General features: G+C 39.0%; 2 protein-coding genes across 7 annotated transcripts in view; one reads left to right on the top strand and one right to left on the bottom strand.

The window, feature by feature from the left end:
• Positions 1–6,902, bottom strand: part of LOC109857950 — a 61,786-nt gene extending 54,884 nt beyond the window's left edge. For 2 of the 3 annotated variants that reach the window (XR_002250559.1, XM_020434756.1), the window contains exon 1: positions 6,192–6,902. The gene's annotated coding sequence lies outside the window, so the exon portion shown is untranslated. The remainder of the gene's footprint in view (positions 1–6,191) is intronic. The other variant, XM_020434765.1, reaches the window with a different exon arrangement.
• Positions 6,903–7,568: 666 nt separating this feature from the next.
• On the top strand, positions 7,569–11,924 carry LOC109857388 (sialin-like). Of its 4 annotated transcripts, none has more exons than XM_020433632.1 (10): positions 7,569–7,802; positions 8,109–8,287; positions 8,935–9,140; positions 9,360–9,581; positions 9,701–9,785; positions 9,982–10,148; positions 10,417–10,566; positions 10,647–10,779; positions 10,996–11,249; positions 11,404–11,923. In XM_020433632.1, exons 2-10 carry the CDS (start codon positions 8,203–8,205, stop codon positions 11,695–11,697), a joined length of 1,596 nt encoding a protein of 531 aa, XP_020289221.1. In that variant the 5' UTR covers positions 7,569–7,802; positions 8,109–8,202; the 3' UTR covers positions 11,698–11,923. The 4 variants fall into 4 exon arrangements, with proteins under 4 accessions (XP_020289221.1, XP_020289252.1, XP_020289241.1 ...); XM_020433652.1 differs by having other exon boundaries at positions 7,727–7,802; positions 8,112–8,287; XM_020433663.1 differs by lacking the exon at positions 8,109–8,287 and having other exon boundaries at positions 11,404–11,924.
• The last annotated feature ends 935 nt before the right edge of the window (positions 11,925–12,859 follow it).

Below are 12,859 nucleotides of genomic sequence, written 5' to 3'. Positions count from 1 at the left end.
AATGAAGGCCGACATCGAAAGCGCAGAGGCCGTCGATAAGAAATCCGTTTCGAACAGCTTGCCGGCCGAGTCGATTCCAAACCAAAGCGTCGACGAAAGCTATGGTCCCGACGCAGCGTGCCCGGCCGACATCGCAGACACCTGTCAGCAATATGCGGCCGCTTCGAGCAAGTGGAAATCAACAACAGAAGCAGTGACAGCAGGTGGTATTAGCGAAAACGCAGCCGCTGTCGACTCCAGTTCCACCGATAAAAATTCGCTTCTAGTCCAATCCGAACTGGAAAACAGAAAATCGCCATCGAGCAGCAGCGACGTACATGACAAAAAAGAACGAACGAGTACTATTATTTATCAGGAAAACGATCACAAACAGACAAAGAGCGAAAAAGACAACGGCGTCCTTGCGAATCCCACGTCGTTTCAACGTCGCGAAAAACTGCGACGTCGCTCTGAAAAGAGAGCGGCAACATCGGATCTCTCGAAGAAGATCTCGAAGGAGATGTCGCGGAAAAAGTCAAAGAAACAAAGAATGAAGACAATCGTTTTGACGGACGCCGGTGCAAAAATCACCGACGACGGAGACGACGATTTCTCAGAATTCGAAGAAGAGGAAGGAAGAGAAAATAAGAGGGTTTCCAAGGAGGGAATTCTTGTGACAGAGCTGCCGTTCAAACCAAGAGTAGATATTAGCGGTTTGGATAGGGTCAGCGCGGAAGAATTCTGTCCTTTGGCCTTGGAGAACGAAGCTTCCTGCGAGGAAACCACCACGTGGCCGTGATTACTTTTTGATGCGCGACATCACGGTGGAACTGCAAGTGCGAGATTATATAAAAAAATATATGCGCTAACAGCGGGATTTCTTGAAGGGTCTTAGTGACATGCTGAGAACCCAAAGTAGACGACACACACACACACACACGAGCCTACCTGTGTTATTATTAGAACAAATCTATCAGTCAGTGTGCAACTGTAATCAGTAGGAGCAATAATATAGAAGCTTAGGTTTTTGAATATGTTCTAATGACAGAATGTAATGATAGGATAGGGTTTAATGAAAAAGTCGATATATAACTCTCTTCTTATTAAGTTAAACTTTGATCTTTAACTGTTTCTTATTACTTGTGAGTTTATTTTATGTACGTAACAAATTTGCTTATAATTCATGAACATATATGACAATTTATGAAAAATAAATTATTGGCCATTATTCAAAAGAGTAAGATTTCGCTGCCTAAGGTTCGAATTCAGGACAGATACAAGAAATTCTACGGATCAAAAGGGGTCACTAAATAGCTAGTAACACTGTCCTTCGACCTTGCGAGAAGAGATTCTCTCCTACGAAGAGAAACTACTCAAGTGGCCGTGAGAAGTCAGAGAAATCGCGATTTACGATGCTGTATTGATTCATTGAAAAAATCAGAAATACACGTTCAATCCATTCGGCGCTGCACGTATCTCATCTTTTCGCATAATACGTTGAAGGATAAAATTAAAAAAAATTGGTATGTGAACGTCGTAGTGGTATGTGAACGTGAACGATGTTGTTACATTATGTAAGAACGATAAACGTATTGAGAAATGATACTTGTGGGAGATGTTTCGCATGCATAATCTCAAGGAAAGAAAAAGATCGAGATATTTTAAGCGTTTCTTAACAAGAAACGTTTCCGTATTCTGTTTCTCATTAAGCAAATTCTGCGAGTAACTTATAAGAAAGCGAGTAACTGTTCTGTTTTGTGCGGGAATAAAATTGTAATTTTAATTATTAAATAATTGTAATAAGCGAGAAAAGTATAATTACACATAGGTGCTCATTATCTGGGAAATTGAGAAAATTACACATATTTGCGACAAATAAACGAGAAAATTCATACAGTTTTTTCACAATATATTTATTTTAAACAACAGTTTTTGCTCCGTAATGTAGTTTTTTCAGATACACTATCTAACGGTCCGTGCAAATCATGTGTAAATCGACACAATTTACATTCGTTGAATGCGCGCGAAGTATCAATCGCATTTAAAAGCGATGACGTTCGTGAATGTATATGCAAAGAATATCAACAACTCTGTTGCAAATGACAACAACAGAATGCTAGATGAAACCTTCGCTTTAATTTATGTAGATTTTTGATTGTGCAATGAAGTTACTAGTATTTAACAGTGTTAGCGCTAGTTTCATTTACGCGAAAAATCGCTATGGATTCTAATCCGAGCCATATAATATACAGGTTGTTCATCGAAGTACCGCGGATCGGAACAGGTTGCAATATGTGGCGTGATGTCTTGCGCTCTTGATGCATTTCTTATCTGTGTGTCGCGAATGAGAAAATAAGACGAGAACGAAGAAGAGCAATTGCGCATTTTACGTTCGCGATTACTCGCGCGCGCGGGCGTGATTGATTAGGTATGTATTGCGTTAAAATTTTTCTAAATTTATTATGGCACGCGAAATGCAACGTGCGACGCGCGCAAACATAATCGAAGTAATGTCGCGATATTTCTTCGCGAGCGCGTAAGAGAGATGTAACGTTGAGAAGAGCGGTCTTGCAAACGCACGAAAGCAATTTCCTACGTAATTGAGAAAATATAGCGGCAATGGCCTCGTTACGGTGGCCGTCGATTTCTCGTAAACAACTTCCCGCGCGTCGCGCTCCAATTTGGTGCTGCGCTTTTTTATCTGCCTCCTCTCGCGCATCGTCGCGAGAATAATAATGCGGACGATAGCGTGTGGATATCTCGATCTACTTCCGGGGGACACTGCTGAGACAGGTTTTATTAATAACGTCATTTAGACATGATGTGTATGTATAAACATACGTTCAAATCGCTTCGGGCATATATCGACGATCACTTCTATCATCCTCGTAACCTCGGAAATCTGCTACTTACTGTTCAAACATACTAATGTGTGAAATTTACGTGTATGTGACATGGTCTCTTTTCGTGTTACTTTCACATCAATTATCTACAATACTCAGAAATATTTTCAGTGGGCTAAATGTTTTACTACGTTTCTACGCAGAGATTGTATAAAAATTTATACATCTTATTTTATAAAAAATAGAAAGAATATTTTACAATCTGTGATGTTGTTTTATTCGGGTTCTTAACGAAATTAAAAACTTTCTTGTTTAGCTCGGGCAAGTTTGAACCTATGTGCAGGATGTTGTGCAAATAATTTTAAATCAATGTGATTACTCCAAACGTTTCGGTTTATTCTATTCAAACCATCTTCAGTGGAATACTTTATTTGAACAATCCCTCCTGAATTTTTATAGACAAAGTGTAAATTACAATTAAAATTATGGTTGTCAAAGTTTTAAAATTAGAAAGTCATTGTATGTGTGTATGTCAAGCTTCGTCACTGTTGTGACGAAGAATATTTTACTTTATCGAAATGTAGGGAGATAGTGAATATATTTCCTAAGAACATAATGCAAATAATACTGAAAATAATTTTAATTTTGTTACAAAAGACACGCGCGATCTTCTTCAACAATAGCGCATAATGAACTTTTGTTCACGTGAAGAGCTCAACTTTGGCGATCTTACTTTCTCAGCGTGACAGTTTCGGCGAAAAGAAAGTAATCCTTTTTTTTTCTACGTTTTCAAGCGTTGCATCGATGAAGAGAAGCAAACTTTCAGAGTAATTAGAAAATACACGCAAATGGACCGTAAAATTTCATGTGATTCGAATCGGCAGAGAAAATCTAGTTTCACTTTTGAACTTGTGTTTTGTGTCCTTGTTTTTCTCTCTCTTCATATATGCCACACGTTCTGCTTCATAATGGATTTTCTAATGAAGTTTGTCGGACGAATTGGTTACAGCTGTCAAACGGTTCAATTGGGTGTCTCAAGAAAATTTACGTGCAATTTGGAGTATGACATGATTTGCACACTTGTATAAAGAACATTTAGCGAGTTTCACTCTGTTTGATGTCGACAATTAAAACTGTGCGGAATTGATTTATAAGACAGGCGATCAGCGAACGTGCAATGCCGCAGCTTCTTCGTTTTCGTAATCGGTAAACACGTAAGCAAACGTCAACAAGCGACATCCGCAATGTTCTAAATCTGCTCATTAGAATTGCATAATTTGCTGCATAACACATAATCGGAGAATAAAATGACGAATTGTTTGTCATATTTCCGCATCATTATTAAGAAGATAATACAAAGCTTGATATGTAGATTTTTAATGGTATTTTATCTTTGCATACATATCAATTATTGTTTTGGTTATTCAGATTATTGTATTTTCTTAAATATATATATTGTCATATAAAATTCTGTAATATGTATATTTTTACATATAAATATAAGTATAAAGTAACACTTATGTATACATATCTAAATTAATATTCTCTCTATCTCTCTCCCTCTATGTGTGTGTGTATAACATAATGGCATGATTTTCACATAAAATGTTTATTTCTAAATTGAATAATTAATAACAACAGTAATCTTTCCGTAACATTTGGTGGTCAACAATGAAATCCAGATGTCACGTAAAGATTGTCGTGAGATTGTGCCAGTCTCCTAAGCAGACAGTACGAAACTTTCGCCTCGGCACTGTATTGGAACGTATAATGTTGCACGTGAGCTTTGACCGAAACATCGTCGTTCCGGCGAGCGAAGCAATATAACGCGCTGTAATGTGACATGCGTTCAAGAGACACGCGTTTGAAAACATATTTATTTTCCTGCGCAAGATTCACCGAGGACAAAACACCGGTAGTTCCTCTTGCTGAATCGCAGTCGGTAGGTAGATAAGTGAACGACCTTAATGCAACGGTATTTGTGCACGATTTTCAAAGCACGTACGACAACGACGCGTTACGCGCACGTAAGATTACTGAATGCCGAAACTGTCCTGGTTACGCTGCCGAATCTCTGTAAAGACATTTTTTAACGCAAATTTATAGATCGCTGCAGGAAATTACACAAACTTAGGAAACTTGACCTAACTGTTAGTGTTAATATTATTTGATTATTATTATAATATTATTTTGTTAGTCTTCTTAAAATATTTTTTCTCTTTTTCTCTTTCAATCTCTTTCTCTCAAAATATAACTTGATATAATTAAATACATTTCAAAATGAATGACAAATTTCAAGGATTGTCGTACAATCACGTGAACGAGAGATAACAGTGCTTGTAGTGTTTCCGTGTAAATAAACACAAGAATCAACAAAAAAATCATATAAATCTTCCAGAATTTTATTAGTTAGCTTGATGCATTTACACTTGTAGACAAACTTGTTTTGTAATTTTCATAGTCAAAACAGTCGATTTTAAAAGTTGACAACCGACTGCATTTGTGAAACGTTCCTACTTCTAGTGAACAGAAATAGGAACTCGAAATTCTAGTCGGGAGCTTGTTGCTAGTGATCAGACATATGCAGGAACCCTCGTGAAGCGCATTCCAAAAGAGGGGAACGGGAGGATGAAGAGGAAAGAATCTGTAAGATCAGAAAGAGAAAAAAAATCTACGGCTTTTATTATAGACGCATAAATCTTGCTACACAAAAGATCAGTTAAATAAATTGACACATAGCATTAGAATATGTTGTCCGTAATAATCATATAATCGCTTGCGATAATTAAAAGCAGATATAAGATAAAGCAAAACAGAAACTCGTAGTATTTGCTGTGAAATTATCAGGCGAGAGCAACAAGGGAAATTGTAACGATAGCGTCAACGATAATGACAAGAAAAATGAATGAGACAGAATTCTAATTACAATGACAGAGGAAGAAAGCAGTTTGCAAAGTACGTGAGAGAATACAAAGAAGACAGAAATATAGAAAAGCCGTTTGTCAGAGATTGACACAAGTCTTTATGAACCTGCATTTCAATCAGCTAGAAAATAGAGCAAAGAAAGTCAGAGTCACGAAGCAACGATTAGAATGAAATGGATGAGAAGAAATGAAGAAGATGCAGCCGCACGCATCTCTCACTGTTCAAAGGACCTTTCGGCCTCTTTTGGTCGGATTGAACTGGAATACCTTTGGTTGGTCTCTCGGAAGACCGTATTGTCCGCGATGGGGATCGCTCGTGAGGGACCCGCGAGAAGACTGGAAGTGGACAAATGGTGGAGGGAGTGCATCACGGGACCCTAGCAGGGTATCCAACTTAACCTTAAAACACAACGGTCAAAACGCAACCAAATCGGAGTCCACTCACCTCGTAGCTCTCTCGTGTCGCGCTGCGTTCCAGCGACGCGTCCCTTTTCATTCACCGTCTTGCCGTCTGCTTGCAAATATTCCTTAGTACAACTTATTATGTAAAAACACAATAATAAAATACACTATAAGTTGCACATGTCAAAATACCCGGGCGTTCTAGAGCGCCTCATTGTCCTGCGCTCGTTTGAAAAGCGATTCTCGGCGCGAGCGCGAACTCGAACTCGTAACTCAGATTCTATGGACCCCTCTGGGTTCGCCACTGTCTTACGTCGTCCCAGAGGGTTCTCCCGTTCTCTGTTCCTGGATTGCACAGCGCGTTACTCGTTTGCGGTTTACGTTCGCTCACACGTGTACCGATCGTTACAGGTAAAACGCAAAAATGCGTAGGAACCGCGCGCTCCGCTCCGAAGCGGCAGATAAGTGTGACAAACGCCGACCGATGTGTTGCCGTTTGACCTGCCAGCAAACTAACCAATCGCCGCGCAGGTGGCATCCCGCTGGTCCCCGCTGCTGGAGAACAGCGGAGGGGATTGATACGGACCCAACTACCTGCTGCGCAACCTGTTGGGGCCTGTTGCAAGATGAAGATCAGGCCCCGGTTTGTCTGAATGGTAGCATACTACCAAGGATTGGTCGTTGATAACGTAGAATCTCAACTAACGGTTGATGAGTTTAGAGTATTCTAAAATTTATCATCGAACAAATAGAATCTGTGCAGAACATTACTCCATCTTCGCAAAGATGGGTTGATAAATTTTCCTTATTATCAATTGCCGATAGTTGAATAAAGTAACTATTATAATTGTGTATGTGTGTATTAATACATATATAAAATATGTGTGTAGTTTTTTGTAATACTATTATATCTGGTTAATATACACATAGTGATTTAGATTACTAGTCTATATTTACATAACTTTTTTGCTGTATAACATCTTTTAATTTAAAATAATATATATTTACATCAATGACTTTTAATAAATATTGTTTATGTAAAATATAGTTTTAATGATATCAATAAAAATTGCAGAATATTATGGTTACAAATAAGAATTAGTTGTGTGACTACTTTGTTTCATTCTTCCAACATTAATAACATACTCAGAGAATATGTCATTAGTATTTCTCGCCGCAGAAACACACGTGTGCACACAGTAATATTAAATCAATTATATTTAGCAATATTTATGACTAGATTATACGCATTGTGATGCCGTGATAAAGTCAGAAAAAAATAACAAACACGTGTAGAGATATTCATCGGTGATGAGATTCGCTCGTGGGGAAAATATTACGAGGCGGGTCTAAGCGCACGCGGTGCTTCAAGGCTGACTCGACATAGGTACTTATTGTATCAAGACTCGTTAACGGAGATGTTCATTCACTCGCACCGGCCAGATGACCAGTATGAGTCGTCGCATCCCGCTTGCGTTGCGCGTTGTCGAGAACAACCGGAAAGAGCAGGGCACTTTCCGGTGATATGTGTCTAAAATATCAATTTTATATCATGGAAGTATCAATGTGTCGGTTTGTTTGACGATAATGGCTGCGCTGGTTCGTCTCAAGCGCAGTAGTGTCCAGCTGAGACATGCGGCACTCGAGGTCAAAGGTGTGTATGCCCTCATTTCATTTCCTGTATAATAACGTTTTTCAAAGATCTTACGTTACTACTCTTACGCGCACAAATTCACATAAAAAATTAGCGGTTGGATACGTACATCCATTTGTAATCTAAAATAAATTGATTTTAAAAATTAAAATTGTGATTAATGTTGAAATTTTCAACTTTTTAAACCTTATTATTTAACGAATAATAATAGTAGTGTCAAGCATTCGTCGAAAAGCTACTTGTGTTATATCATCAGTGTGCCAAAGTCGAGGTCACGTGTACATACTATGTGTAATATACTCGTAGTAGCTAGCAAAGAGATAGCGCGCGAAGAGAATCAAACATCGGAAATGATAAGAGCGAGATCGCAGTCGATCTCATTATTTTTGGGTTCTGTGAGATGGCAGACTTCGTCAAGAGAGGTAGCGTGCAGTTTGTTAAGCGTGGCAGTTGTCAACTAAAACTCGCTGCACAAGAAGTTCGAGGTTTGTCAAAATATTTTGAATTATAACTGTTTTAATTCTCAGAGAGTAAAATATCGACATTTTTCTTTTATAGTATAGTCACTCGCATGCAGTAAAATTTCAAACAATTGTATTGATACCACAAATTTGCAACAATTTACGTGTCAATTACAATCACAGTATAAAAATCTATTGATTACTGTATATATTAAAACATAATAATATCTTTAGAAAGCACATATTTTTTAATTATTCTTATATCGATGTTGAAAACTAAAATCACAAAGAATCTTTCATGTTTAGAATTAGTACGCAGAAACCAGTCGTTTGAGTAACTTATCTATATCAAACATTGTCACCGATTTATTGTTTGAAGACCATAGATAATGAACGTATATATATATTCACGCATACAAAGTTTCTTTCGACAGTATTGTGTCTCAAACTTATAAAATAAACGAATTAAAAAGTAATTAAAACTTAATTTAATTTTATGTATTTTTTTTAATTAAGAGAGAGAGAGAGAGAGAGAGAGAGAGAGAGAGAGAGTAAAATCTTTTTACAGCTATTAGATAAAAATGTTTGCATAATTTGTCAGAATTTGTAACAATTTACAAATCGCATTGTAATAATTGTTAAGTATTATGTAGTTATTTGTTCTTTATTAGCGGCTGTACGAGCGCGACACATTGTCGCTGCATTAGTCGCAGTTGGATTTGCACTTTGCGGTGCGGTCGAAGTCAGCTCTTCCGTCGCATTGCTGGCAAATCAAAAAGACAACCATGCCATCATCGACACCTCCTGGCACTGTGATATGCTGGTCAATATCTCCAGCCGCAATCGCACCGAAGACTTTGAGATTATATTTATGGAGGTATAATCTCTTTATTTTTCACATTTCTCTTTTTTTTGATCGTTCGTTTAACAATTTGAATATCAGTTTCTTATACAAATAGCTTAAAGTATAAGTGTCAGTATCAAAGTTTACGAATTTAATTTAATTTTTATTTTGACACTAAGAAATAACAAAGAAAATATATTTTATCATCGTGAAATGTCAGCGATATTTATCGATATATGTTGTGAACGATAGCTACCGCAGGAAGAGCGAGCAGAATCGATTATGCGCGAGGCGTTCTTATGGGGACAGGTTGCTGGGCCGATATTGGGAGGTTGCCTGGTGTGGGGCCGATCCGGACCCTCCATGGTGTTCTCACGGGCGGTTCTTAGCGCCTGTTTAGCATCTTTGTTAGTGCCTGCGGCCTGGCGCGGACCGTCGCACGTCGCGCTTCGATTGCTTCAAGGATTATGCACTGTAAGTCAACATCACACAGACGTTATTTGTCATTACGTCTTAGACGAGGTCTCGATTTTGCATAGCACCGCAAACCATGCCATGTGAAACAAGAATTATTGCGACATCTTCTTTTGTAGGGTGCGACTATGCCTGCTGCTCACATGCTCGCGATGACCTGGTTTAAGAGCAACCACAGAAGCTGGTATTTCAGTTGTTACGCAGGTAGATCGTAAACGAAAGCGTGTAAATAATAAAGAATAAAATGAACAAGAGAGAAAACAATGTGCTTTATTTCAAATGAAAAATTTATTTGAGATGTTATAGTTCGACTTGTACAATAATTTTTCGAGGCATTTCATTGAGAAGACACACATTTCACACTTCAAGTTAATCAGCTAGTTCTAATTTCCAATTTAAGCTGTCAGCGTAGGTTACTGCCTTACCGGATGGTTGGGCACCGCGGTGGTGCGAGCGTTCGGTCGAGATTCTTTGTGCTATGGTCTGGTTCTTCTGGCACTATGCTGGTACTTTGCCTTCGGTCGATTTGTCAAGGACACTCCGAAGTCCTATCAACACGACACAACCGTAAGCAATGCTTCCAAGCCATTTAATGAGGACTGTCGCGCTGTCGGGAGCCTATCGATATCGTCTCCAGTGCTAATTGACTATCCGACAAAAACTATAAATAGTCGAAACCTATTGTTATTCCGACAACGTTTTAATTGTACTTGCAACGATCTTGTTATATACAACCAAATTCTATATGACTATTGTGATACTATTATTTATAAGTAATTTATATATTTACAAGAATTTTTTTATATTAAATATAAAGTATTTCTAATAATCAAAGGCAGCTGTGATACCATGGGGTAAGCTTTTGAGATCTGTCCCTGTCTGGGCGTCCGCAGTGGCGACTATGGGAAATCAATGGGGCGATGCGACGCTCGCTCTTGGCATGACCAAGTACCTGAAGCTCATCTATGGATTCTCTACAGCTAACGTAAGCTTTAGTTGGTTAAACTTAATTTACATTCGTGTCATGCGTTAGAAATAAAAATCATCAGTCCGGATTTAATTCAGGACTCGGTGTTGACCACGTTACCTCACATCGGTCACTTCATGGCTGCGCTGACCTGCGGTCTTTTGGTTGACCACGTTCGCGAATCTAAAATAGTTTCCACGACCACAGCAAGAAAGTTGGTCGTCTACACAGGTACGTTACGTAAGAACTCCTGTCATTTAATTTCTTAATCAAGTCATTTTATGTATTTAATTATTATAATTGAACATAAAAAGTGTCTTGAACGTATCGGGTTGAACAAATTTCTTTATTTTATATCAAAAAATAATTTTTTCAAAATATATTTTAGTTTTTTTTTCGATTTTGATATTTTCGGTAATACTGAACTTGTGAAATATACACAATTAGCACACTTTATCCCCGCGGCTCTGCTCTTCGTCGCCGGATACGCCGGCTGTCAAGCTCTGGGTGCTGCCTGGCTGGGAATAGCGGCCCTTCTCGTTTCCGGTACTGCACCAGCCGGTGCACTAGCGGCTATAGCGGATCTCGCACCTGCGGAATCGCCGGCATGCGCCGCGGCTGCGTGTGCTCTTTGTTCCACACTGGGTGCCGCCGGATTGCTAAGCGCCAACTACTTCGTCACCCAGGCTCTTCACGGCTCCGTAAGTCAGATCATTAGCACGCCGGGTGTAGACATACCGTTCGTTCGCGCAAATGTGACATAAGTATTGCGTCACACTAAACATTAGTTGTGTAATCTTCTTTCATTTTGAACACAAACAATTTTTATCGCGAAAGTGAATGTGGTGGTTTTAGATCGCTGGCTCTTGGCGATTGGTGTTCGGAGTCGCGTCCGTCGTCTTGCTGACAACCGCTGCAGTCTTTCTGGCTCTGGGTAAAGGCGTGCCGCAACCGTGGATCCCATCCGTGGCGAGACCACGGAGTCATGACGTAATCTACGAACAAGATACACTCGAACTCGATCACGAGGACGTGGGAGTACAGACCGAGCCTTACGGACCCTATGGATTGGAAGATGATGTCGAGAGCCTGAAAAATGTACCCCGTTCCTCGTCAATTCACTCCAAGATCTCGGTGACTTCCAATTGAAATGCAAATTTCTCGTGTCAATTTTTTATGTCTTATTTTGTGCCGCGAGAATATTTCGTCTCTCCGCATTACGGAGAAAATATTGTACAGTAATAACGCAATAACATACGCGTGATTTAACGCGCAATTATATGTATATAAGGTTTTTAAAGAATAAGGAATATGTATTTTATATATGACGAGAATTATTCCCTTAGAGAATATTACTTTATAATAGTAAAGATATTATAAAAAATAAATTATTTTAATTTTACTAGAGAAAAAAATAATTTAATAATTTTTCTTAGATATTATAGTATATTTATTTCAAACTGTCGCTGAGTGTTTCGTAAAACACAATTGGAGCAACAGTGTCTCCAGATAAAACCGTTGCAAAACAATGCGTGGATAATAACAGGTAAATTCTCCGATAAAACGTGGAAAGTCAATAAGTGCAAAAATGTCGACGTGCGTTGAAAATTTGAATAGACTCGAGGAAATAAATAGTAGATAAGCGTTATTGCATTGTTCGCTTTCGACTATTGTTGAAGTGGTTTCGCTTCATCAGGATGTTCACGTGGTGATATCTTTCTTCGTGTTATTTCTTAACTCGTTTCATACATGCAAACATACACAAGCGCAAGAGTTATGCGCATTCTACGGAACAATACAATAATGTCCTCTGCAACTTTCTACCTCCGGAGAAAGAGTGAAAGAAGAGTCAGCGATTGCGGCGAACGCTCTAGTTAGATATTATACATCTAGTTTAATTACCAGCGACGTATGTCTCTTTATCGCTGCTGATGCCGTCGCAAAAACACGTCTACGCCAGTGCATCTGGCACATGCACGGAATACCGGAAGATAGTGTAAGATCACTGTTCGCTCCGGCGAGTTTCCCACAAGCACCAATATCGAATTTGCAAAAAATCCATCATAACATTTAAATCGACCACTCGTGCTTATCGCAAAATTGATTACTGACTGGAATCGATTTCTCGCGTTTTTCTTCGCGCGCCGCGAAAATCAAACGCGGTAAATCGCGCGTACTCGTGTCCGCTCGTAGTACTCGACGATATACCTTGCTGGAACTGGAAACCATGTTACCGCGGATGCGGTGAATGTTCTTAAGAGAGTACTGGAGCGAGATCCGAAGTCAGTACTGAGCAGAGATGCCAGCTTCT

Source organism: Pseudomyrmex gracilis, unplaced genomic scaffold (genome assembly GCF_002006095.1).
Source record: "Pseudomyrmex gracilis isolate BER0280 unplaced genomic scaffold, ASM200609v1 scaffold_5, whole genome shotgun sequence".
In the NCBI taxonomy this organism is placed as follows: Eukaryota; Metazoa; Arthropoda; class Insecta; order Hymenoptera; family Formicidae; genus Pseudomyrmex; species Pseudomyrmex gracilis.
The sequence above is the reverse complement of the archived record's forward strand: the minus strand, read 5'-3'. Positions and strand labels throughout refer to the sequence as shown.